The 24308-nt window shown below is 42.5% G+C and overlaps 2 protein-coding genes across 4 annotated transcripts; both read right to left on the minus strand.

The window, feature by feature from the left end:
• Positions 1-446: 446 nt before the first annotated feature.
• On the minus strand, positions 447-15866 carry usp36 (ubiquitin specific peptidase 36). 3 transcript variants are annotated; one of them, XM_053443286.1, is made up of 20 exons: positions 15761-15866; positions 11943-12208; positions 11603-11824; positions 10762-10872; positions 8921-9023; positions 8758-8825; positions 8016-8086; positions 7820-7902; positions 7582-7693; positions 7354-7494; positions 6532-6632; positions 6310-6448; positions 5839-6201; positions 5178-5402; positions 4604-4674; positions 3806-4501; positions 3200-3414; positions 2767-2958; positions 2565-2680; positions 447-2480 (listed from the first exon to the last, which is right to left on the minus strand). In XM_053443286.1, the coding sequence occupies exons 2-20, from the start codon at positions 12193-12195 to the stop codon at positions 2349-2351; spliced, it is 3414 nt and encodes a 1137-aa protein (XP_053299261.1). In that variant the 5' UTR covers positions 12196-12208; positions 15761-15866; the 3' UTR covers positions 447-2348. The 3 variants fall into 3 exon arrangements, with proteins under 3 accessions (XP_053299261.1, XP_053299259.1, XP_053299262.1); XM_053443284.1 differs by having other exon boundaries at positions 4604-4728; XM_053443287.1 differs by lacking the exons at positions 10762-10872; positions 11603-11824; positions 11943-12208; positions 15761-15866 and adding an exon at positions 9130-10118 and having other exon boundaries at positions 4604-4728.
• A 952-nt stretch (positions 15867-16818) lies between these two features.
• On the minus strand, positions 16819-24022 carry timp2b (TIMP metallopeptidase inhibitor 2b). Its single transcript, XM_053443879.1, has 5 exons — positions 23682-24022; positions 19053-19153; positions 18854-18959; positions 18375-18499; positions 16819-18262 (listed from the first exon to the last, which is right to left on the minus strand). Exons 1-5 carry the CDS (start codon positions 23809-23811, stop codon positions 18065-18067), a joined length of 660 nt encoding a protein of 219 aa, XP_053299854.1. The 5' UTR covers positions 23812-24022; the 3' UTR covers positions 16819-18064.
• Positions 24023-24308: the final 286 nt, after the last annotated feature.

Here is a 24308-nt window from a genome sequence, read left to right on the forward strand (position 1 = left end):
TCTGTGTTGATCACCTTTCTGCAAAGTTTGTGTATATACACATTTGTAAAGTGGTAAACCGCTGAGTTAAATTTAATAACAGGCCTCTGAATCTGCACATGGAGATATTAATCCTGAAGTTATCAACTTCCTTTTGTTTATCACATGTGGATAATTCGTTTATTTTTGATAATTAATTTTACTTAGGTTTTCATTATTTGACAGATATTGAATCTTATCTCATTTAATCTGAAGTATTTTGCATTGTAATGTTGGACCGTATAGTCTCTTCACGGTTGACGAGAATATACAATGGCTGTCTCTTTTGCACATTGACATTTAAAGTGACATTTATCATTGATATTTGTTGTCCAATGCAAAGATACATTATCATACATTATTTGTGTCTTAAGTGGGAAAACACTTCTGTTAATCAACTTTCCAAAGGCTTTAAGAAAACTGCAGCATGTGCTCACAAAAGTCACAACTTTATTGCACCTTTATAGTATAACTAGTGTGGTAAGAGCCACTTTTCATTATGAAAGGTCTCCTCCTTGGTCAGAAAAGGTGGTGCAAAATATAGAACCATCAATGCAAACATGTGGACCGTCCGTTCACAATGGTAAACGTTCCTCTAAGTGAGAGTCACACCTTACAAACACGTCCTATGGAAATCAGTCAGTCGTGGCCTCTCCTGTACTGTACACACTACAGTGACATAGGGAAGGTCTTGCATGAAAACAGACAACTCTCTTTTACACAAATGAACAAACACATTTGCAGATAAATTCTCAAGTTAACATCCACCAACTGATCCAAGTATTAGTAGCACATTAAAGATCTGTCTTTTCTTTTAAATTATATATTTATAACATCATATTCTATACTTTTTTTTGTAGCCAATTCAAGGCAACATCTCTAGAATGAATAGAAATGCATGGGCAAATCTTTACAGCATTGGGAGGGAAACACAGGTAGCACGAGATGGACTGTACAGTCTTCTACACTGGCAAAGCGTTTTGCTGCTATGTTAGTTTCTCTATACGCATCTGTGTCTGGATTGGTGCAAGATGATCCCATGGTTTCCACACCTGAAATACTCGGTATAAAACAGTTTCTACAGGATGTACAGGATGCAAAATGGTGGTTTGTCATCGTATGAAACAGGGGGGGAGGTTTGAACGGAGGTGAAGATGCGATACAGGATGTCTGATTCCTGAGTCTCAGCCCAGTTTGTAGTGTGACCAGCATGAGCATCAGAAAATTGCATAGAGATACAAGGGGGGAAATAAATTATTAGCATGTGGCAGTCCCGGTTTAACACAGTGCCCTGAAGTAAAAAATGTAACCCTTTTATTTCAGTATATAGGTTTTGTGGTGAGGTTGGTTACAGAGTGGAAAACATCCAGAAAGAGCCTCCGCCCTGTGGAACTGGTGAGATGAGCTACAGAGTTGAATAGCTGCACAGTAGAAAATAAATGCTCTTGTCCGATTTCCTCAAGCAACCACAACGTCTCCTCTGCAAATGAACGTTGCACTAATGTGTTGATCTTCAATGTTTCCAGTGAAAATGTTCGGCTGAGCACTCATTTGTGGTCTTAAATGTATCAAACAAACAGTACATAACATGGCATATAACCAAGAGAACAAAAATAAAAACAAACTTACTGTATAATGTTTCTGAACCAATTTAAACCCTAATTTTACCAACAGGCAACATCTGGTCTTTTAAAAAACAAACCATAACGCTGATGGAGGTATAAAATAAAATAAAACATTATAGATTTAATATAGTCATTTTGGATCATTTCATTTTAGTATAATTTCAGTGGAGAAGGATCTAAAAAAGGTCACTTTTTTAATGTCCAATTAACTGAACCCTTGCGTCTGCAAAAGCAACAGGTTATGCTTTAAAACAGATTTACTGAATTTAATTCCATTGTCATTCAGAGTTGCAGGGCAATAACTGAGGCTCACAGGATGCCAACATACAGTAATTCATGTGACATGGATGTGTGAGGCTTTTCTGTTAAATACTGCATGGATTAAAAAAAAGAAAAAAAAAAGCTTGAGCCACCTACTAATGCGTTTCTGATTAAAAAAGGGGTAATGAGTTGTTAAATCCAGCTATGATGAAGACACACTTCAAGTTGGTTAGTTGGAACTTGATGGTGAAGGTGCTCTCAGTCAAACAGTTAACAGTCTGCTGTGCTGCTTTTGGCTCAATCCTATTCTTAAATTTGGGTCTGAGGTGAACACAAGATAAAAAAAAGTTTAAAAAATAAGAAGAAAAAAAAAAGGTAGAGAAGTTTGGTATACAGTATTGTCTCAATATCCAGTCGGCATGATCTCAACAGCGCTCTGGACTCTCAGCGACGGACTCCAAACACTCTCTTCCCTCCGGGTGTCACAGACCACTTGTTCCTCCTGTCCTGGATTTTCTGGAAGATGCTGCTGCCACTCCTCCAGCTTTCTCTTTTATAGTTCTTTATTTTCTTCACCTGTGACAAAGTGAGAAAAGATGAACTCAAATTTAAGAGATTATTCTTAAAATTTTCTGTCCCCGTTTTTTTCCCCCAACTCACCTTTCCACTGTCAAAGTCTTCATCCCACTCATCGATCACAGTGTCGTTCTTTGCGTGGTGTACATCTTCGATGGCATCTCTACTGATCGCAGATGCGTCTCCATCCCAGCTTAGGACTAGATGACACAAACAAAATGTGTAAACGCACACAAAATCTTTTGGATAAAATTACTATTAGGTATGCAGAGACTGAGTTTCTCACCGCTGGCTCCGTAGGCCTTATCTGTGGCGTTCTTGAGCAGCTCCTCTACCACACCACTCGTCTTTTTTCCATCCCAGGCTACGGGAGCAGCACGGGTCCCAGATTTATCTCCTAACTCACTTCTATCAGCCGCTGGAGCCTGGCTGCGTTTGTAGCCGTCCTTCACTTGGCTGTCCCACACCACCACTGAGGCTGGATATGAATACAAAAATAAAAATCAGTAGAAAGAAATAAAATAGCACAGATTAGACTGTGATTGAATTAAAGGCTGAGAGGCTGTGGTCGCGCTGCAGTGATTTTTGGCAAATGGCTGATCAGTATAGAAGGATATTACATGTTTTGTGTTGGCGCAGCAACAAAGTCACACATTTCACACTGTAGTTTGCACAGCATGAACCTACGTGTGTGTTCATCTGAGTCCACGCTCACGTACCTGTGCTTTGATTTCCCAGTTTGTCATTCTCTGTGATCGTCTTTTCGGAAGGGGGCTCTGCCACGTCCCGCTCCTCATCTTGCCCGTTTGAGCATCGCCTGCTCTCCTCCCACAGTCTCACTTCTTCTTTTAGACGCTTCTTCTTCTTCATCTTTAATTTCTTTTTCGACTCTCCCTCGTCCTCCTGAACAGTTGCAGCCTTCACCTCAGAATTGCTGTTGGGGAAATAAGTACTTTAAGGAAACGTGCTTATTGCAAAGAGTTATCTTTGTATATTTGTGATCATAGATGAAATGTCACGAAGCACATGCACTTGAGATTTTAAGATGGGAGAGCAATAATAATAGTAGTGAGGAACTAGAATAAATTCATTGTGGTTGTATTACTCCGCTAACCAGAGCAGTTTTCATGCACATATTTCCTCATACTTTCCTCCAAAGATTGATATAAGATCTCCGTGACCTTTGACCTCTGAAATATATAACTTTATCTTTGAGTCTAAGTGACAACTGATCAAAAGTTGAAGATATTCCCTGAAACAGTCACTCTAGAGGCCAAAACAGCGACACAAAGACTGACATGTATCAATAAGAACCTTCCACCAACCTTTCTGATGCCGAGCAGGTCGACGTCGTGTCCTGCAGAGCCTCCGTCAATTGCATCATCTTCTTCTTTTTCTTCTTCTTCTTCTTCAACAACCCAGAGTCCCCTTCCTGTTCTTTCTGAGGTGACTCACCCTGCGTTGGAACTGTGGAATTTGACTGAGGCTTTTGCTTGGACTGTTCTGCACTCGGATTGGACGTTAGACTCCACATGCCGCCCTGACACCAATCCTCCTCCTGATTTGATGTGTCCAGATGAGACGAGACGCACTCCCTCTCCTTCGCCGGGTCTTCGTTGTCAGTCTCCCTCTTTCGCTTCTTCTTTTTCTTCTTGCGCTTCTTCTCACTGGCTGACTCCACAACAATGGCCTCTATCACTTTAGCCGGCGATGTCACTGGTTTTGCGTCACCCTCCACTTCCGAGTGGCGCCGCTTCTTCTTCTTTTTCTTCTTTTGGTTGACCTTTTCAGCTGAAGGGCTGTTGAGGTCTGGCTCTTGGGCCGTGGAGCTGAGGTTGTTGGAAGACTTGGGGCTCTTTGGGCTGGGACTGTGAAGCCCGTTGGTTTTCGGAGAAAGGCTGGCGTTTGGTTTTTGCAGTGTGGAGTGAAGAGACTGTTTCTGAGGGCTCTGCTGTTTGAAGGAGCCACTTGAGTGGACAAAAGGCGATGACTGGACATTAGGGAAATGGAATGGACCAGCTCTGAGGAGAGAACAAGGGATAACATCTCAATTTACCCTGCCAATGTCATTTCACATGGACAAATCTGTATTTTATGTGTTTTCCTACTGTCGCGTTTCGTACCTGTGAGCGTGAGAAGATGAGGCAAAGGTGGGGGGATTAAGTTGATTTTGATGCGTGGGGTCACTGGACAGCTGGCGTGACAAAGGGGGCAGAGCATCAATGTTGCTCGGACTCCGGTTGCGAGCCTGCAGTTATCGACATAAATAAAAACTTGGTGGTCTAAAGAAAATAGCCATGAATGTGACAAAAACAAGGAAGAGAATCAAATAAGGAAAGGGGGTGATTAAAAAGGTATGGCAGGAAAAGATGGAGGGAGGAAAACAAGGAGGAAAGGGTATGGCAGAGAAGAATTAGAAATGGTTAGAAAAAAAGAAACTAAAAAAGGAAAAGAAGACAAACTCTAAACAAGTGCTACGTTGTGGTTGATTAGACAGGAACACTGGAGAAACAACACGTTACATACAGCAGAAAATAAACTAGGAAAAGGAGTTTACTTGCCTTCATAAAACTACAAATTGAAATCAATGGTCAAATTTGGGACAGCAGTGTGGAGTAAGGGAACAGGAAACCAAGGTATCATGAGCTTGTACAGAGACAGGAAGTGGTGCTGCTGTGGATGGACAATGAAGTTCACCTTCTTGGCTGACAGGGCCAGTTTCTTGGCAGGTGGAGGTGACATGGTGCTGGTGGCTTCGGATGTGATGTTGTTGAGGGCTGGGGTTTTTATTTTCGCCGTCTTCTGCTCCTCCGTGCTCTGGGAGCGCTCCACACTCTTGGCCGGAGACGACAGGCCGTTGGAGCCTTTCCGAGGGGTGGAGGGCGTCTCTCCTACCGGCGCACTTTTGGTAGACAAGGAGTCCTGGCAGAAAGCAAGGCTGTGGTTAAGCTTCTGTGCATCCACAGCCACAAAACAGGCACGTGGATTTAATGTAATAACTGATCACTATTTTTTGGGACTTAATCAAACCAATGGGGAAAATAGTGAGTGAGTCTGTGCCACAGACTCACTCAGACTTTTACATTCAAGACGGGTACACATTGTTTTATGAACACCTTCCATTTAATATATGAAATTTGCAACTAAATGGATAAATGGAAGTTATTCCATGCCCTTAAATAGTTGTTTTTCCAGATCCAATTTCTTTATGACAAGGATTTTATGAGAATCTGTGTCTTAAAGCTTTCACATTTATTTTATTTGTAATACTCTTTGCACAAGAGAAGTGATCAGATAAAATTGACCTCGATCCTGCCTCTTGAGATTTGCGTTAGCTTTTTTTCACTGCCAGCCTTACCTTAGATTCAGAGGTGTCGGCAGAGGAAGAGTCAGACAGAGACTTAAATGAGGTAGATGCCGCAATGCCTCTGCCCTCGCTACCTTGCTTCTTATCTCCCTCCGTCCTACTGACCCCGTTGTTGGAAGGGGTCGGAGTGCTGCTGCGGGACTGCACTTGGTTCTGGGGAGACGGCTTCTTCAGCTTCTTGAAAGGTTCGTCGATAACGGTGGGTCCACCTGGCGGCTTTGGTGGGCCACTGGACGATGAAGTCCAGTTGGAGAGTCTGGGCTGTGGCTGAGAGCTCAGACCGTTCCTGGAAACGGGCTGGCCCAATCCACCATCCACAGACTGGATCTTACGCAGTTGTGCAGGCTCAAGTTTCTGTCAGAAGGGGAAGTTGCACCAAAATCATTGAAAACCGCTGTAAAAATAGGGCACATCCTTTACCAATATACCAAAAGTTTTAATCAAACCACTAATGTCTTATACCTTTGTGACCTGAGGGGAGGAGAGAGGCCCGTTGAGGTTGGCCCTCTTTATTTGCTCAGACGACGTGCTGTTCTTCCCCTGATACAGCATCCCCTGTTTGGTGGTCTGACCCTCTCCATTCTTTTTAGTTTCAGGGATCCTATAAGACATTGCATTGAATTAAACATCCAGGAGGAGCAGATAAGACATCTTTCCTGATCTGTTGCAGTGCTTCAGACTTACCTCAGGTAGAAAAGCACATAGGCCTGCTGGTTCAAGACCACTTTGATGTTACTAGAGTGCACCATTGAATCATTCATTTGGTACCACTGTCCGTTGCTTGCCTGAGAGAAAACAAGGAAGATATATACTTTTTTAACATTAAGATCACAAGACACCAGAATTCAACCATTTTACAATGATAAGCTGTGAAATATATTTTCTTTGCTTGTATTTCCTGCTGTACTGCAAAACAACAACAACTTTCTTAATTAGGACAAACAGTTCTGCTTCATGGCAATACTATTACAGAATAGTTGCAACAATGTGATAACAGCAGACTTGTCATTTTATATCTTATATAACTGAATTTACTGTGAATTTTTCATCATAAAAGTTGATACTTCTGTAAAATACATATCAAATTATTAATACAAAGAAATAAAATGTTATCCATCTTTTACATTCCAAGCTAGAAATGCTTTAAAATAGAATTAAGACACAATTGTACAGTTTAAAATCATAGCATCAAATATTTATGATACTTCTGTGTTAAATCATGTAGTTCCTGAATAGAGATTACAAAAAAATAATTGCTGAGTCATTAAAAATGTTACCAGTTGCTATTTCTACTCATTAGTTGTGATGTTTCGTAGTACTCCTATTATACGAATCCACCAGGTATGGTGGGAGGACATTTTAAGTCACTTTTTTACTTTCAGCCTTAAAACCATTTCCCTCAGTTTTTGTTTGCCTTTAGTGTCCGTTTCTATGACAAAGAAAATCCTTCAGAAAAAGGAGGGACTTTAAAATAACTATAAGAAGATGTGCATCTATTCGCCTCACCTTAACATAGCAGTAGTAGTGGCCAGCGTGACAACTGTACCCCGAGTGCACCAGGACAGCATAGAGGCCATACATTACAGGGTCGCCTGAGCTCTGGGACATGTAGGGGCGGATGTTCAGGAATTCTGGGTATCCAACATCCTGAAGAAATAAGATGGTAAAATTAGACACACTGAGAAATGAGACTTTCTTTCAAACGGTGGACTGTGCGAGGATTTCCTTGTTAACCTTTGTGATTTTGCCACCGCTGAAGTTGGCGAACCTCTTCAGTGAAAGAGTCAGTACGTTGGATGGTCGATGGAGCGTGAAACGCTTGGTTGCTGGCACTTTCTTTTTGCACCTAGAGAGGGGAAAAAAAGATTGAACCCAAAAAGGATGTGAATAAAGGAATATATATGTATATAAAAAAATATTTTGATGTTCTGCTCTACTTAAAAAGTCACGGACTAGAAAAAGTGACACTAACTTGGCACACATGTAGGCATTCTCTCCGCATAACACGTCTGGTTTAACAAACAGCTCCAGGGCTCGCACAATGTTTGCCGCTTGCTAAAAGAAAATAACAGAAATCTACTGAGTTCTGTTGAAGTTAAAATGAACAATGATCAAGTATTAAAGTAATATTTTCATGAAAATGAGACATTAAACTCTTGTGAACCTACCCGAATCTCCACAGCGATGTCCAGGTAAGGGTCATATGTGTCAGACACACTTTTACAAATAGAGCATTTCACTGAGAGACAAAAGCGAAAAAACAAAATCTGACTTTGTGACTTGGGGTCATTTGTGGAGAAAGAAAACCTGTTTATGTCAAAGGTTCACAATAGGGGTTAGTACTCTGTTCAACTTTTATGAACCACATGAAAATATATTAACTTGATATAATTATGATAAAATCATTTTTGCATCTTACAAACACGTTAAAGCTTGAAACTTGCAGAATCCGTAATAAATCAATTTGTCCAGAAATATGCCAAATTTATGCATTTAACTAGTGTGCTCGCAAATCTCATGGACTATAAAAGTATCAACACTTACTGAGTCAGTCAACACACCAATGAGATGTATGAGGTTTCGAGATTTTAAACTAATGCTGAGCATCAGAAAAAACAAAACGAGACAGTAAAATAATTAAGCAGTGAGACCATAGAGAATGACTTGCTAATTTCCCCATACAACTTTTTCACTGGAGGCATCTTAAACCATGACCAGATCCAGATGTGCAGTGTGCAACTACTGCAAGCAGTTTTCACTATAAACATTTTGTTGACATTGACATTAGACCTACTGACGTCTGCAGGGAAATGGATTAATAGTGCAATACTTAAAGTATTAAAGGTGAAAACTCATGTACAATTTTCGTTTTCTATTGGTTAAACATTTTTTTGCGAAGATGGTCAATACCTCTTGACCTGAGGTAACCTCCAAAGATCTGGTGAACCAGCGTTGTGGCCTGGGTCTGCCTGTCTAGCCTACAGACAGGAAGTACACAAAGAAAAAGATCAAATCAATCATCATAACATAAACAAAAACTTATGAGACCATAATGATAATAAAACAGCTTTACTTGGGGTAGCCATTGAGACAGGCTTTCTGCATGGCATCGATGGTATACCGCAAAAATTCATGGGCATCCTCCTGGCTTCCAAAGCGAAAATGTCTGGCAATTTCTGTGGGAGACAAAAGTGGATTTTTAGCTTTGTGTTAATTCCATGTTTTTAAAGGTGCTTTGTGACAATTACTCAACACTGAGTCAAAGCAAAAATGTTCATGCACCTCTAATTGGCAGGTTATGATCATTGTAGTGAGTTCAATAAACTGACTGACCACTGACTGGTCAAAGTCAGTCTCTGTTTAGTGGTGGTCTGCGGTGGCTGAGGCGGTAGAGTGGTCGTCCTCCAACCTGAAGGTCGGTGGCTCGTATACCAGCCCAAGCCGAAGCGTCCTTGGACAGGATGCTGAAGCCCGCATGGCCCCTCATAGATGTTGAATGCACTAATTGGAAGTTGCTTTGGATAAAAGCGTCAGCTAAATGATATGTTATGTTTTTTTTGTTGTCACAGACAAAATATCAGCATCATCACTTATGCTTTGTTCTGTAAACACTCATGTCTAAAACTGCATTTTCACGAAACAACAAAGAAGTAACAATAAAAAGACAAGTGATCCACACAGTTACTGCCACTAGACGGCTAACTAACGGTCTTTGATTAAAAAAACACTCATACATTATATTAGAGCAGGTTACAGTGGGAATGTATCTATTAAAAGGACGTTTACGCATGGCCAACAGGCACATTTATAAAGTAATAATCTGTAAAGATTAAAGACTACTCTTTCGTGGGTACTTAGAAGCCTCTACTGTTTGTACCTCATTCAACTCAGACAAGCAGTTCAATAATGATCTAATAAAAAGCTTACAGTCACTTAGTGACTTCAGCAGCCTGATGTCTCGTCTAAAAGACTCGCATTAGAGCTAATGCAGCTGTGCCTCTGCTGTTATTTCCTAATGGAAAAGAGGGGAAAGTATGAGCTGGTTGGTCATCAGCACATTCCCAGCATAGCATCCCTGAAGATTTATGACAATGAGTCACCCTTGAGGGGGAAAAGGGAATAAAACCATGCTATTGACCTTTTCAGGGAACTTAAGAGAAGAGGACGCCCTGAAGATTAGAAATTTGTTGGCAATACACTGCAGGGCTGTGGTTTCATTCTTACAGACTCCCTGCTGTGAGATCCTGCAGTGATTTCAGCATCAGTTGTAGAAAGCTTTTCGATTTTTATGTGATGACATTGTGCTGTACTGTTTTGATGAGGGGGGGGGGGGGGGGGGGGGGGGGCATGCTGAGCACATATGTGGATTTTTTTTTTTCCAGTGTATGCATTTACATCGTTCTCACTGCTGTGGCAAATTTCATGAAGGTGGCCAACAACTAAATGAATGGCGAGGGAGATTCTGAAACTCGTGGGGTGCTAAAGCTGCTCCTCTCATCCTGCAGTCACAAGGAGACAGAGAGGGCATTGGGGAGGGAGAGGAGGGAGAAGGGAGGGAGCGGCTGAGGGAAAAAGAGGCGCAGGAGGTGGAGACTTGATTGCAGCAGCACATAAGGATGTAGCTAGCAGGCAGGTAGGGAGGAGGGGAGGGGAGGGAGGGAGGGCTCCTGTGCGACTACAGCACAGTACCTCACCATGTCAAGGTTTAACTTACACCTCGTCCCTGCTCTCTACAGGGTGTTCACTAACCCTGCAGCCACAGCGCTCTACTTAAGCACTGCAGTTACTGGCTGTCGTCACATGGGACACTGTGGCCCATTGTTGCATCATTGTGCCGCTGGCAATATTAAACCAAGAAGGTGGCTGTGATTCCTGACATAATCCCACAGTGTTGAGGGATGGTCGCTTCCTTACTTTTCAAGTCTCTGATGAAGGAGACGGGCTTGATGGCATTGCCTGTGTTGGCAAAGGCTTGGATGATATGGTTCTGCATTATACAGATCATACAAAAGCCTGGCTGGTGACCTGAAACACAGACAAGAGCAACGACACAAATGTAAATTTAAATTCCTCTAGTGGACGATGTATTGTTGTAGAAGAAGAGAAAACAAAAAGGGAAATTTTTTGGAGGCAAGGGACTAAAAATCAGCCTGACAAAAAAGTGCGTCACAATCCATATAAAGGTATTTTTCATCGAATGTTTATAAAAACTTATTATAAGCCTTCAATAACATTCTGCCCTTCAAGGCATTTAGAGACACATTTGACGCAATTTCAAAGGCTTAAACCACTTCAAGTCTTTTTCACTTGCAGGTCTTGAAAATGTATTTATCTATTTTGATTTTATTGAATGTATTAAAGGTTATTTAAATGCAGCTTCATCTGGAAGAAAGTAGAAAATAATGCGTTTTTTGTCCAGTTTCAGTGCTTGTCTGTACAAACTAAAAGGTCAGTGAGTTTTAGTTTTCTTGGCTCGTTTGAAAGGATCATAGACTGTTGAAAGAGTCGGGGCCTGAATACAACAATCAATGTAAAGAGCATAAAGCAGCTGTTTTCTTCTGAAGCTGCTTGGGTTTCTATTTCACGGTGACGTTCAGTGAAACCGGTCTGCATGCAGATTAACAGCTGCAGGGTAACGGCCTTTTTCTAAACTTAAACCTATGTGTCCCCATGCAGTGTTTAGGAAATGTAAATAAATGGGGATTGTAAATGTTGTGACACTGACAGCATTGAAGAAGAAGAGACAGGCACTTACAGGCACGGCTGTGCTCCTTTGAGAGTAAGTAGTTGGCAAGTGGCGGGGTGTAGGTGAGACACTGCACTGTGGAGTTGAGGAAGCAGGTGTTTCCTAGGTTGTGGAGGCCGGCTCCCACCCTGAACACACGCTCCCATTTGAGGGTAAGCTTGTTTCCTGGAAAGAGCATCTTCTGTGGACCGGGGATCCCATCGGTCTGGCCACCAACCATGTTCTCTGAGACTGAAACAAAGTGTGGTCAATTTTGTGACACAAACAAAAATAAATCATGATCTAAGCTTTTAGAACAAACCCCAAATGACAAAAAGGAACATATGGAAAATTTCTAAAGAGAGCTTACCTTGCCTCTTAATTTGGAGAGGCTCTGTTGCCTTCTGCCCTGTAGCCCCCTCATTCCTTGGATTGAGGATGACATACTTGTTCTTTAAGCTGTCCAGTTGATAAGAGAACCCCTTGCTGGCAGGCTCGAACTCTATCTTCTGCAAAAGGACCTTCTTGGCAGAAGAAGCCAACAGTTTATTAAGGTCACCCTCATCTCCGGTCTCCTTCCGGCCGGGTTTTAATGCCTCCTTGAGTTTATCCACTATCGGCATTGTTGGAACATCACTGCAGAGGAAAATAGACTAGGTGTCAAGTGTCGTACATTTTCTTTGAACAGTCACATAACATGAAGCCGCACTAAGAATTAATAAAGCTAGTTTACCCAAATTCCCCAAAGGGATCTATAGCAAGTCTTCTGATCACGGCTACACCCCAACGCACCTCACAGTACTGTGGGGTTCAAAGTGGTCACGGTAAAACTTGTGTTGATCTAATTAATGTTGAAATAATCCCTCAGCTAAGTGTTTATTACCACCCCTGTCTGTTTGTGCTACCTAAGGTACCTCTCCAGGCCACATATCCTGACGTGGCTCCACAACAGATATGAGTGCATCTGAGGAGCCAGCTGGGTCTTGGCAGCTGTCCCCACAGTTATGCAAGCCATCAGACGTTGAGAACAGAGGGTTGGGTGTGTGAATGAGATGGAAGAGGGGATGAGCATTGAGAGGACATGAGGTGTAAGCAGCTGCTGTTAACTGACAAGCCAAATTCCAATACATCAAATTCATTCACACCAGTATTTTCCTGGATACCTTGATTCTGTAATGCGGCGTGATTCCTACAGTACATTGTGTCATCAGTAATATGAGAGATGCAAAAAACGGCTTGACAATAGGAATGCATTTGCATCATTAGCCGTCAGTTACCCCCTTTAAATACAGTGGAGCTGAGAGCACTAAAAGGGCCATTTCAGTTCAGATAATAGTGTGTGCACATTTCCACAGCAACCCTCTGCCAGAGCCGGTCCAGTGAATGACTTCTGACGTGTCATTTTCTACAAAAGGCAGCAGGCTGACAAAATGTTTTCAGTGCTGACTGAGCGGTGAGTAAAGCAATCATTCAGTCCCCCTTTTGCCTCAATCTACTCCCGGTGTAGTCAAGGTGCCCCGAACACAACACAACCCCCACCGACAGTGAAGGCAATGCATCATGTACATTTTACTGTACTGCACTAAAAAACAACACCAAAAAGGCATGGAGCGGCATAAGTGTCGTGCTCATCAGAGTGGGCAATGACGTCATGAGGAGAGAAGGAGGCCTGAACAAGCATTGTACGTACAAGGACATTCTGACCTTCACTTGCTGCTGATACTGATACGACTAAGAAAGACACAGAGCACAGCCACACAGCTAACTGCAGTGATGCTACCGCTAGGACCAGGCAGCCTTGTTGTTGTATTTAGCGCAATTCAGGTGTTTGAATTGATTATAAGGTCGCGACAAGTTGTCATTTTATTATTTCACAGACACATTTTTAATGTTCACACTTATATATTAAACGTCTCAGCAGCTACACTGACAATGAGCCAATGTTTTGATAATTTTAGGAATCTACCCATGCATCTAAGTATCAAAATTAGCTGAGCCTACCAGTGTGGACATCTGTGCATGCTGCTGCTGTAGTTTGACAGGCCTGTGGCTGCACTTACTGTCTCTGCAAATCTCCATGTATCGATAATACTGCAGATGACTCAGTCAAATCCCCTAATGTCCAAAACATACTGACACCGTTAGACTCAGGTATTAATATATAGCTTTACACTTGACTTAAAACACTGTTTACTTAAACCACTGCAAGTAATTACTCTGTGATTAATATGTAAAAACTGTAATAAGATCCCCAATGGATTCACCGCAAGCGGCCGGGGTTATTTTTTAGACACCAAAGAAGATGAAAGAAGATGTCAAGAGGGTTGGTGGTGAAAAGAGCTGACGCCGGGTCTGTGAATTGTGAGTTAATACGTCACTTCCTGCCTCTGTCTGCTGCACCCGGCTTCTCCACCTCTCTTCTGAATAATGTCGAGGATTTGTTGCTGTTGTGAACACGTCTGTGCAGAGAACCTCTCGCTGTGTCGTGCATGTGTGAAAGGCAATCTCCGGGAAAATTCCGTAACCAAACTCCGGATTTTACTAGCAGGTCATGTCTGACAACGTCTTATTTTAGTCATCTTGTTGAACTGATGCAGTCATCATTAACTCCTACATCTGATGATGCAAATACAAGCCAAACATTACATTTCCCTCAAATTGCAGGCAGTGTAAAAAAAATAATCAGCAACGTGGACTCCAGACTCATTTTTATTTATCCATATGGCCAGACTCCTAACAATACCTAATCTTACCAGCTTTCTGAAACACTTACATTTAAAATATATAGATTTTATGTAAGTGGCAAAAAACATGTCATGTATTGAAGTGAAAGTGCCTCTGAAATTGTAAACAACAAAAGGTATGGTGCTTTTGTGTTGTTTTGTCTTGGGTTACGACAAAATCCCTTCAGGAAATAAGTATCAAAATAGTTTCCCCCACCTTGGTCAATACAAACTAAACACACTTAGTTAAGGTGAGGTGATTAGAGCTGTAACAATGAGTTGATAAATACATGTACAGTCCTTGGGTCTCTTGAAAGGGACTACATAAATGCAAGATAGTATTACTATTTGGCAGTGAACTATGCGTCTCGGGGTTTTGCACAGTTGGGATGAACAAAAACCTTTGTTTAAGTCTTCTACGGTTCTCTGCCATTTTATTTACAAAACAGCAAATGTTTGGCCGTTTAATAGTAATATCACCAAATACTGATATTACATGTTTGTGTCCATATCACTTCAGATCACACAGGTTGAACTACACCTGAATTACAACAGTGGGTTACATGTGATGACTTCAAGAGCTTCCAAAAACATTGTAAATATGATAGAGAAAGGTCGAATCAAATGGCGATGTAGAGGTCTTTGGATAGATGATTTACCCAGACAGACTTAAAACATTACTTTTAATTTAAATAGTCAACTATCTTTTAGCCAATGAATGATCAATACAACTGATTTGTTAGCACTAAAGCCACTAGATCTCCTCATTGTAAAACACACACACAAGTCAGCCACCAAAGGGCAAACACAGTTGCTACAACATGATTATTTACAGGAGCACCTGAACGCACATGTGTTCACTCGTGGATTGCAGATGGGGGACTTTAGAGGGAGCGCCTGAAGGCAGCACCGTTACGGCTGTCACTTCTAAAATCCCTCTTTTAGTTTAGACAACTAGTTATCTCCCTGGTTCGGCCGGTTACCACTTCTCCGGGTTAATAACCATCGTTATAAACACCTAACAGCAGCGGGGCAGCCTCCTCCACACAGGCTGGACTCTGCTCCCCGCACCAGTCATCTTAGCTTAAAATGCTAACATGCTAAACTCAACCACAGCTAACATCGACCGCAAGGGTCTCGGGTTCAGATATAAGACGTCGGTGTCACCTTGACAAAGACGTGCAAGCTTCTATAACTGAGGATTTGTATTTCTGCTGTCGACTGCGTCTTATTTCGCAGTTTTTGCTCGCTTGACAGCGGCTGTAGCGGTTTAGCCTTCGAGCTAGCTTAACGTGGCGAGAAGCCTCCGTCCTCGCTCAATGCAGCAATGTGGGTTAGCATCTCTGTGTCCGGGTGGCTAACGTCCCCCTCAGCCGCCACATTGCGCCTGTCTGCCTGACAAAATCCAGCTGGAGACAGACCCGGACGCACGGCGCGTTTACCCGCGCGACATCGGTTCACTCACCTTGGCCCCAATCGTGCTAAATCGTTGACGGTAGAGCGCCTCGCTTCCTCAGCTGTAGCTTTCCGATCTGCTATTTTCGCCCATGCTGCATTATCAGAGGGCGGTGACGACGGTGATTGACGCGGATCAGGGCCCAATCGGGGAGCAGGTCGCGCCGTCGCTGACCGGCTCGGCCAATCGGCGCTCGGGAGAGGAGCACACGTGATTTACAGCCAGCGCTGTTTACCACTTACACTGAACATGTCTAAAAATTATTAATGTGAGCACGAAACAAACATCCTGTGCTGTATCTGACACGTTTGCTTGTCTACATGTTTGTCCACACGTATGTTGACATGTGTGTTAGGGATGCATCGCTGTCACGCGCTTGCAACTAAATCCCTCGAGACAACAAATCTCTTCCCTCATGACAACTTCCCACATTTCTACTGATTGACACAAACATGTATTATTCTTATTATTAGTAGTAGTAGTTTTACTGTTGTATAGACATCCCGATGCAGGCTTGTAATTTAAGTTTACCCTGCTGTTGAAATAAGTATTTTCTACTTAATTCTAATTTATTGTATCAATAAATTATTGCACTGCCAATATAAAAACCATAAATGATTTGACATTGTGTCATGGTTGAGAGTAACGCATGTGTGCACATGGATGGGCCCGTGGAGGAATGTAAATGACTTTAACATGTTGTCTCCAATAGGTGGCAGCAGACTGCTGCTGTAGTGTTGCACCGTGTTTCACTGTACTGGCTTTTGCAGATCCGGTTACATACAAGTTTAAGAAACTAATAATAATAGATTATAGACGGTTTAAGTATATTTTACTGTTGATCTAGTAGTTTTCTTCTTAATTCATGCCTTTCTCAGTGCCAGTTCACATCGTTAAAATAAAGTTACGTTTCTGATTGAATTTGATTATTCAAATTACATAACTACCAAATAAAGGCACTGTGATTCTCTGCTGGATTCAAAGACCCTTCGGAATAAGATGTAATCTAGAGTTTTTACTAAGTCTGTACACAGAGCAGTGATGTAAAAAATGACCAGAGCAAAGAGTTAAAACAGGGTTTGGGATTTAATAAAAAACTCAAATGTACAGTATTGATTCAGTCAGACATGCATGCAAAACTCATCTCATATCAAAAGTCCCATGTGAAACCAGCACAAGACATCATCAAACTTGACTACAGATTCCAATCAAGATTGTTTTTTCACACTCGTTAATTTATAAAGTCACTTATCATCCGTTATACACGTTTATGTTCATTCCCATGACTCTGAAATAAAACTGATACCTGGTTGGAATGTGCTATGGAATTCAGTGCCCCACAGGATGAGCCTGTAAACAGTAAGGCCAACAATTTGACTTCTTTGTGTATTTTGAAAGAAACTGTTAAAATGAACTGTCTTGTGTCATTTGTCTTTATTTTAAGTATCAAAATAAGGGCTTTTCTTTTGAATACATGCTTGAATCACAATATCTTCTTAAATAAAATATGTTCCTACAATAACCAAAGCATTAAGAGAAGAGCTGTATTATTAAAAAACAAAATACATCATACAAAAAGGAGGATTCAATCCTCTTTTTTTTGGACAAGAGACCATATGACTGCTGTGATCATTGTGTTCAAAGTGCATACTTGTCTTTTCAGGATTATTAAAAAAGAAAAACATAATCCAAAGCATTTATCAAGTGCACAGGCAGTTACATGCCACTCTTTTATTCTAAACAGATTTCCCACACCTTAAAAAAAACAGAAGCCAAAATATTTGCATATAATCAGCACATAAAGAATATGACAGGCAAAGGGTATTAATTAACTCCGTGGTAGCTCGGCTGCCGATTACCAGCTCATGTTATTAAACAACACAGAGACTCACAGAATTAGTACACTGAGTTTTAGCTATGTTTGTATGTATGAGTTTAATTATAGAATCAAAGTTCCTTTGGTTAAAACAGGAAATGAAAACTAGTAATGAGAAATTACTAGTGCATAAAAAATCAATAGGACAGCAAAGAGTAACCTTAAACTGTGATGATTATCCCTTTATTACAGCAGAGGGAGAAGTGGTTTATGAGGAAGTGCTTTAGAGTTTGGGGTAGAAGCATCAGAAAGTGCTGAATTCCTAAGACTGATTGATAAGAATAAAAAATAACCCTAATGAGTCCTGCAACTAAAATAATCAATTACATTATTTCCCCCCCAATCTCACCAGAGTACACACCCTGCAGCTTGCGTGTGGCATTTAAACCTTTGTTTAAACTGTGGACATCCTCAGACCATGTAGGACAGTGGTGCATTTAAGGGTCCTCGATGTCCAGGAAATCCTTTTTGGGCGGCGCAGATCCTCTGTACCAGGCACAAGAGTCATCGCTCCTCTTGATGCAAGCGTAGTGTTTGGCCTGCTGTCCGTAGACGACCGTCTCGGTTAGCCAGTCCGTCCACAGGCACTCCGCTGGGCCGCTGACCGTGCAGGGGACGGAGGTGCAGCGAGTGATCTGAGGGGGGGGGGGGGGGGGAGCAGACCGAGATCAGGGGACTGAGCTTACAACACACAATGCATCTCAAGATTTGTTTTCACCAGCTGATTCGACACTTCAGATTCTCTACCTTGCATTCGCAGCCCATTTCATAGCGCTCAGTCAGGCTCTTCCTCTGGTGGGGAGTCAGGGCAACCCAGGGCTCAATGAATTGGCACAGTGTGACGTGCATCTTCCCGTCACTCTCCAGACGGCCTAAAGGGAAGAGAGGGTGATGTAGAGGCAGTTAGATGATGTGAAAACTGAAAGGAGGGAAACATGCGCATTATATTCTATAATGCACGATTTAGTAAGGTTCCATGGTTCGAATCCCAGTTTGGCCAGGGTCTTTCTGTGAGGAGGCTATTGCACAATGGCATTAGGTTGGAGAACCGGAATGGACCATAGGTGTGAATGAGAGAGTGAGTGGTTGTTTGTCTCTGTATGTTGGCCCTGCGATGTCCAGGGTGAACCCCGCCTCTTGCCCAATGTCAGCTGGGATTGGCTACAACCCCCCCCCATTGACCCTCAAAGGGATAAGCAGTATTGATAAAGGCAGGTGCATTATACCTGTGATCAGATACTCTTCGCCATCAGTCTTCAGATTCACCCCACACAGGGCGGAGGAGGAGGCGGTGTAGATGGCTTCGATGGCCTCGCTCGGACCTTTGAACATCTGAAATGTTAACCAGAGGAGTAAGAGGCGAGAAATGAGAATTGGGTGCATGACCAAATGTAAACGGCAAATGAAACACTTTACTCCATGTACCTTGAGCTGCTTGATGTCATACTGGATCTGTGTGATGGGATATCCATAGATATTGTTGCCAACTTCAATCTGCCGTGATCCAACTACCTTTGCCCTGATAACTGGAAAAAGACACAAAAAAAAGAAAAACCACACACATTTAAAAAGGCATTATGTTTGAAAACAGAGTTTCTGAGTGACACACTATTGACATGTTAAAACTAAACTACATCTAGGTCTGTCTGCGTCTGATCTAAGCCCTGCCTTGGGTTCGGCACGCCACAGTTGGCCACAACATATTTCTGTGGCTTGGATCTGTGGAGTTTGCATGTGCCAGGTGCTGGGAAGACAGAGGCACATGAGTGTTTCATCAGCTGCAATCAGAGAGGAGGAATGTGTGCTGCCTTCTCCCCGGCTCCTGGGCCAACACAGGAGGAAGCCAGTCAGCAATCTTAAAAAAGCTGAACTAGAAAAGCTCCCCTCGCCCCGAGGCCTCTCTGCCAGCCTTGCCTCTCTGTCTGGATTGAGCTGCTGACATGCAAATACACCCCTCTCTCTTTTTGTGCACAGCCCCCCCCCCCCCCCCCCAACTGTCCCCCTCTTTCTCCATTAAAGTTCCAATTCCTGGATTCATTGAGGTTTGGATGGGCAAGAAATATAACGGTTCAAGTGGAAAAATATTATCAGAGCCATGTCGAATGAGCCTCTGGGTATTCAATAAAAAAAATATGACTAATGTGTTTCACAAACATGTTTTCCTTCCTGTGAATCCAAAAGCTGAAGTATAGCAGGGTAATTAACATGCATCAGTCATAGCTAAATAGCTATGAATTACAAGTATTTCCCAAGTTGCGGTGGTTAATTTAAATGCACATGGCTACTGCTGAGAAAAAGGTTTGCAAAATCTATATTTTTAACGAAGGAGGCTAGCGACAGAGCTGAGACGAACCAGATGTTCCCTCTGTTGTCCCAGATGAGTCGTCTCTTTCCCAAGGTGTCAGCTCCCGTCTGCCTCAGACCATCACAGGCCACCAAATAAAGACAAAGCCCTTTAGTTTGGTTTTTACACGGTGAAAGGCATGAAGCTGTGAGCCACATGTGCCCTAATTCAATGTCAATAGAGTCTTCCAGAACATCTCCTTTTAAGGGACTAAAGAGTCGACCTTTCACGAAGGCAAAACAAGTGTGGGGGGGGGGGACGAGAGTGTGTGCACAGACGGGGAGAGTGGCAGAGTGATGAGGGGAGAACAGACGGGAAGAGTTTCGCAGAGGTAGTGACAGTGTCCTGCAAACAGGGAGAAGACATTCAAAAGCAGAACTGAGATACTGTCACAAACATACGAGTTGACAGGGGGAGGAGGAGTTCGAGAGCAGAAGAGACTGGAGGGGTGGTGGGGGGGGGGGGTTGTTCGTTCGTAGCCAGGAAAATGTGCAAAACACTGAGCTGGCACAGCCTGCGTGAGCCTCTCTGCGCTGGGAGCTGCTGCAAAGTAGCAGATACACTCGCAAACAAATACGTGGTTTAGAATGACATGCTGCACCTCGTGATGATCCGTCTACACCAGTCAAGATGTTTCTGGTTTACAAGCTGACACACACACACACTCCTCGCCCAGAGTTAAAGACAAAATAAATTTAAAAAAAACTCAAACTTCTCTGGCTACAAAGTGGATTAGTGGTAATCCCCCTTTGCCTGAGTTTGCAGAAACGCACACAGATCACTTCTCATTCTACTGCTGTAAAGTAGGCCGGGTGGAAATATGCACAGTATGTACAAAAAGAAAAACACTGAAATATGAGGCTTTGGGTGGGTTAGAGTTAGCTCTTTTAAAACATTCAATATGCTGAAAATAGACAAATTATTCAGATGAAGACGCGGATTAAAGTTCTATGTGTTTTCTCCTATTCATCATTTGAAGAACATCCATAATAAAGCAAAGTAAACAGTAATCCATCAAATACGAGCTCTAACTTTGCCAGTGCAGATTCGGTTCGTCCTCTGTAGTTGAAGTAGTGTAGGATTACAGCAATTCTCTGTCCTGATATTCAGTGCAAATTCTCTCAGGAAAAGACGGTGTTTACTGGAACAGGCTGACCATGCCCTTTAGCAAAATGATGCGTTTCATAAAAGCGCGAGCTGTGGGAAACATCTTCTCGTTGCTCAAACAATAAACACATTATTTTGTATGAAGTATGGTGGTCGTGTGTGCTAAAGAAAATGCATTTCATGTAATTGCAGGGCCTGTACATTCGTTTAACTCTCCGAGAAGCCACAAAGCGGTCAGACCTTGAACGAGGGAAACTAACCGGTGAATTCAAACCAACTCCTCTGCTCATCAGGATGTCGCTTTAAGTGAAAGACAGAATTTTCCCTAGTGTTTAAAACCATCTTCTTTTTACAACTCTTGCAGTTAAGTATAATAAAGCTGATATACACAGTTGAAAAGGTACATTTCAAAGTGAGGTTTTTGTACATTGACGTGAACCTGCCGCACAGATTGATCCATTGCACTCTCACCAGAGGATGCTGGAGATTAAAGCAGCTGTTGTGAGAGCTTGCACACAAACTCAGAGAGGAAATCTGGTTTTAATGTCAGCTCTGTTTGCACAGCTTGCAGGACAGCGTTTATACCGGAAGCCACGTCAAATGCCGGCTTTCCTTTCAGGGTCCCGAAGTGACTCGCTTGCCCTCTTTTCACAGAATAAAGCTGCGCAGGTATAATCACAGAGGATTGCTAAACAAACTGCAGATACATGATGAGTTCAGCATATGACTGCAGGACATTCCTGTGCCTCGGCCAAAGTACCAGAGGATGGATTTCCGATTCACAAGGAAAGATTTGTTTTTTTGTACTTGCTGTGTCAGATAAAAGAAACTCGGTGTTTACAACTCAAGTTGATCAGTTATTTTCTTTATGTCTACAGGGGAGAAAGATACATTAAGCCAGGGTGTAATAAAATTAAAAGTAAAAGGTGTATTATAATTAGATAAAACTAGTCTGATAGAACTAAAACAGACTTTTGGATTCGTGGCTCTGCTACTTCAACTTTCTATCAGCATCTTTCAAAGGTCTCTGCTTTGTCCTTATTCACTGTGCGCTGACTTTGCCTCACGCATAGGAAACTATTTACAGTGTGACGTCATCAAAACACACAGTGAAAGTGACACGTTCACACACACGGCACAAACCTTGACTTCTCTTGAGCAACTTGTAAACCCTGAAGCCAAGTTTGCAACCTACTCTTGTTCTTGTTGTCATCACTAAGCAGGAATCAATCAAGGCAATGTTTAACTATGTGTAACAACATGGGAATAATTAATTGTTTGTGCTTTACATTAATACTATATTGAATAAGTTCACTGTGATATTAACTGCTAACTATTTCAGCAGAGAGTAGACAGAGTTCTAAAGAATGCCAAAAAAGCATGATGATGCTGGGGCAATTAATGGTGACCTTCATTTTGAATATGACAACTCAGTGTAATATTGTAATCACACAACTGTTAATCCCCTCACTACCTGGCAACGTACCAGTAACTTTATAAGCAAATTAACTACAATTGTTCCTCTCTGAAATTACCGTTTGCTTTTTAGCAAGTTCACGATTGTTGATCGAACTGGATCTCGTCAAACACAACATCTCACTGTACTTATCCCCATTGGACTCTAGATGGGATCATATTTATGAAATAAACACTTTGCTGTATTGAAGAAGACTTGAAACTAGCTATTGAGACCATTAACACGGTTCACAACCAGTGGAGTCGCCCTCTGCGGGTCATTCAAGAGAATACAGGTTTCAGGACCTTCCGCATTGGCTCCGCATTCCGGAAACAGAGTCTATGATCCCTTTTTTATATGAAGCAGATGGTGAGGGGGTTAAAGGTCATTTTAGGACCTGACCTCAGAGGCATGTCAGTGGCCCCTCTGACCAAATGACTCCGGGAATCCATCAGTGAAGAGAAACCTGTGAATGAGACAACTTCTGTATACAGGCCACACATTCGGCGTCCAACCAAAACCCTCAATTTAAATAAGTGCACAAGCCGGTCACTGTTTGGGGCCGTGAACTTACGGCTTATGTTTTAGGCGGCAACAAGCCGGGTTTTGTAATAGGGGAACTTTCTTCATTGGCCTTTGAGCAAGAGAAGCTTGAATGACCTTTTGGCAGGATCCACTTTACAAGGGAGGAGGCGAGGAAAATACTTAAATTACGGGCTGCTTTGTTTTGTCTGTTTGTTTGCGTGACACATAGATTCCAGAAATAACAATTATAAGGGAGTGTAAATAACACTGATGGGAATTCTGATCAGCATCAGGCAAGGGTGTGGCAGAGGTACTAATACTGGTGAGGGCTTCTTTTTAACTATAGGCTGAGCAATAATTACCTCAATGAAATACACATAACAATGAAAAAGTAAAGTACACTTCTGAGGGTTTAAATAAAAAATTGAATATTAAGAGCTGATTCGAGCAGGGGAGGAGGGCAGTGGAAAAAAAAGAGTGAGGGAGAGAAATTTCCATCCTCCTCATCCTGTTGTAAACATGAGAGTAAGGAAAGTTTGGAGAAGTTTCCCCCTCGGTACTAAAACACACAAGCGTCGACACTTTGCAAATCAAGCAGCTTGATATCCATCCATCAACTCACCGACATCCGAGCTGCAGAGAGCCTGCTGAGGATGAGCCGGGGAGCAGCTACAGGCTTCTGCTCCTTCCTCCACCCGCCACAGACACAGGATGGCCAGGGTCACAAAGCAGCTGCTCAACGTCCAGGTCATCTTAGACGCACGAAAATATTATAACAAGGAGCTGGAGGGAAAAACAAGTGTGACGGCAGCTGCGCCAAGTTCCTGGAGAGGAAGCTTTAAAAATGTCCCTTTGCCTCGAAGGAATCAACCACTGAAGTCTACTCGTCAAACTCTAGACATGCACAACTCGTGTGAGGTTCCAGCTGAGGTCTGCAGCACTGACGCCTCCTTCTGTTTTCCTCCACAGTCTGGAGCAGCCTACTACTTTATACCCGCAGGCTGCAGAAGCCTCCTCCCACACCGAGGCCTCAGCCAATGAGGAGCAGGCTTCGGAGGACAGGGTCTCCCAGAGTTTACACATCCACCACAAAACCCACGTCACCGGGGCTGCTCCGTGATGGGCTGCCTCACTGTTTACATCTAAACACTGATGCACACAGAGACATGCATTTATCCTCCTGTACATTTCCTATCTGCCGCCCCACAATAAACACATAACCTTCAGTTTTCCAAATCTAAAATTCCAC

The sequence above is a fragment of the Pleuronectes platessa genome, chromosome 16, assembly GCF_947347685.1.
Source record: "Pleuronectes platessa chromosome 16, fPlePla1.1, whole genome shotgun sequence".
Taxonomy (NCBI): domain Eukaryota; kingdom Metazoa; phylum Chordata; class Actinopteri; order Pleuronectiformes; family Pleuronectidae; genus Pleuronectes; species Pleuronectes platessa.

Excerpts from the sequence above, each read along its gene's own strand:
- timp2b (XM_053443879.1), bottom strand. The coding sequence starts at position 23,811 with ATGACCTGGACGTTGAGCAGCTGCTTTGTGACCCTGGCCATCCTGTGT. Across the intron at positions 18,500-18,853 it reads CGAAGAGTATCTGATCACAG|GCCGTCTGGAGAGTGACGGG; the intron begins GTATAATGCACC and ends TCTTCCCTTTAG. Across the intron at positions 18,263-18,374 it reads AAATGGGCTGCGAATGCAAG|ATCACTCGCTGCACCTCCGT; the intron begins GTAGAGAATCTG and ends CCCCCCCCTCAG.
- usp36 (XM_053443284.1), bottom strand. The coding sequence starts at position 12,195 with ATGCCGATAGTGGATAAACTCAAGGAGGCATTAAAACCCGGCCGGAAG. Across the intron at positions 11,825-11,942 it reads TCTCCAAATTAAGAGGCAAG|TCTCAGAGAACATGGTTGGT; the intron begins GTAAGCTCTCTT and ends ACTTTGTTTCAG. Across the intron at positions 7,903-8,015 it reads ACATCGCTGTGGAGATTCGG|CAAGCGGCAAACATTGTGCG; the intron begins GTAGGTTCACAA and ends ATTTTCTTTTAG.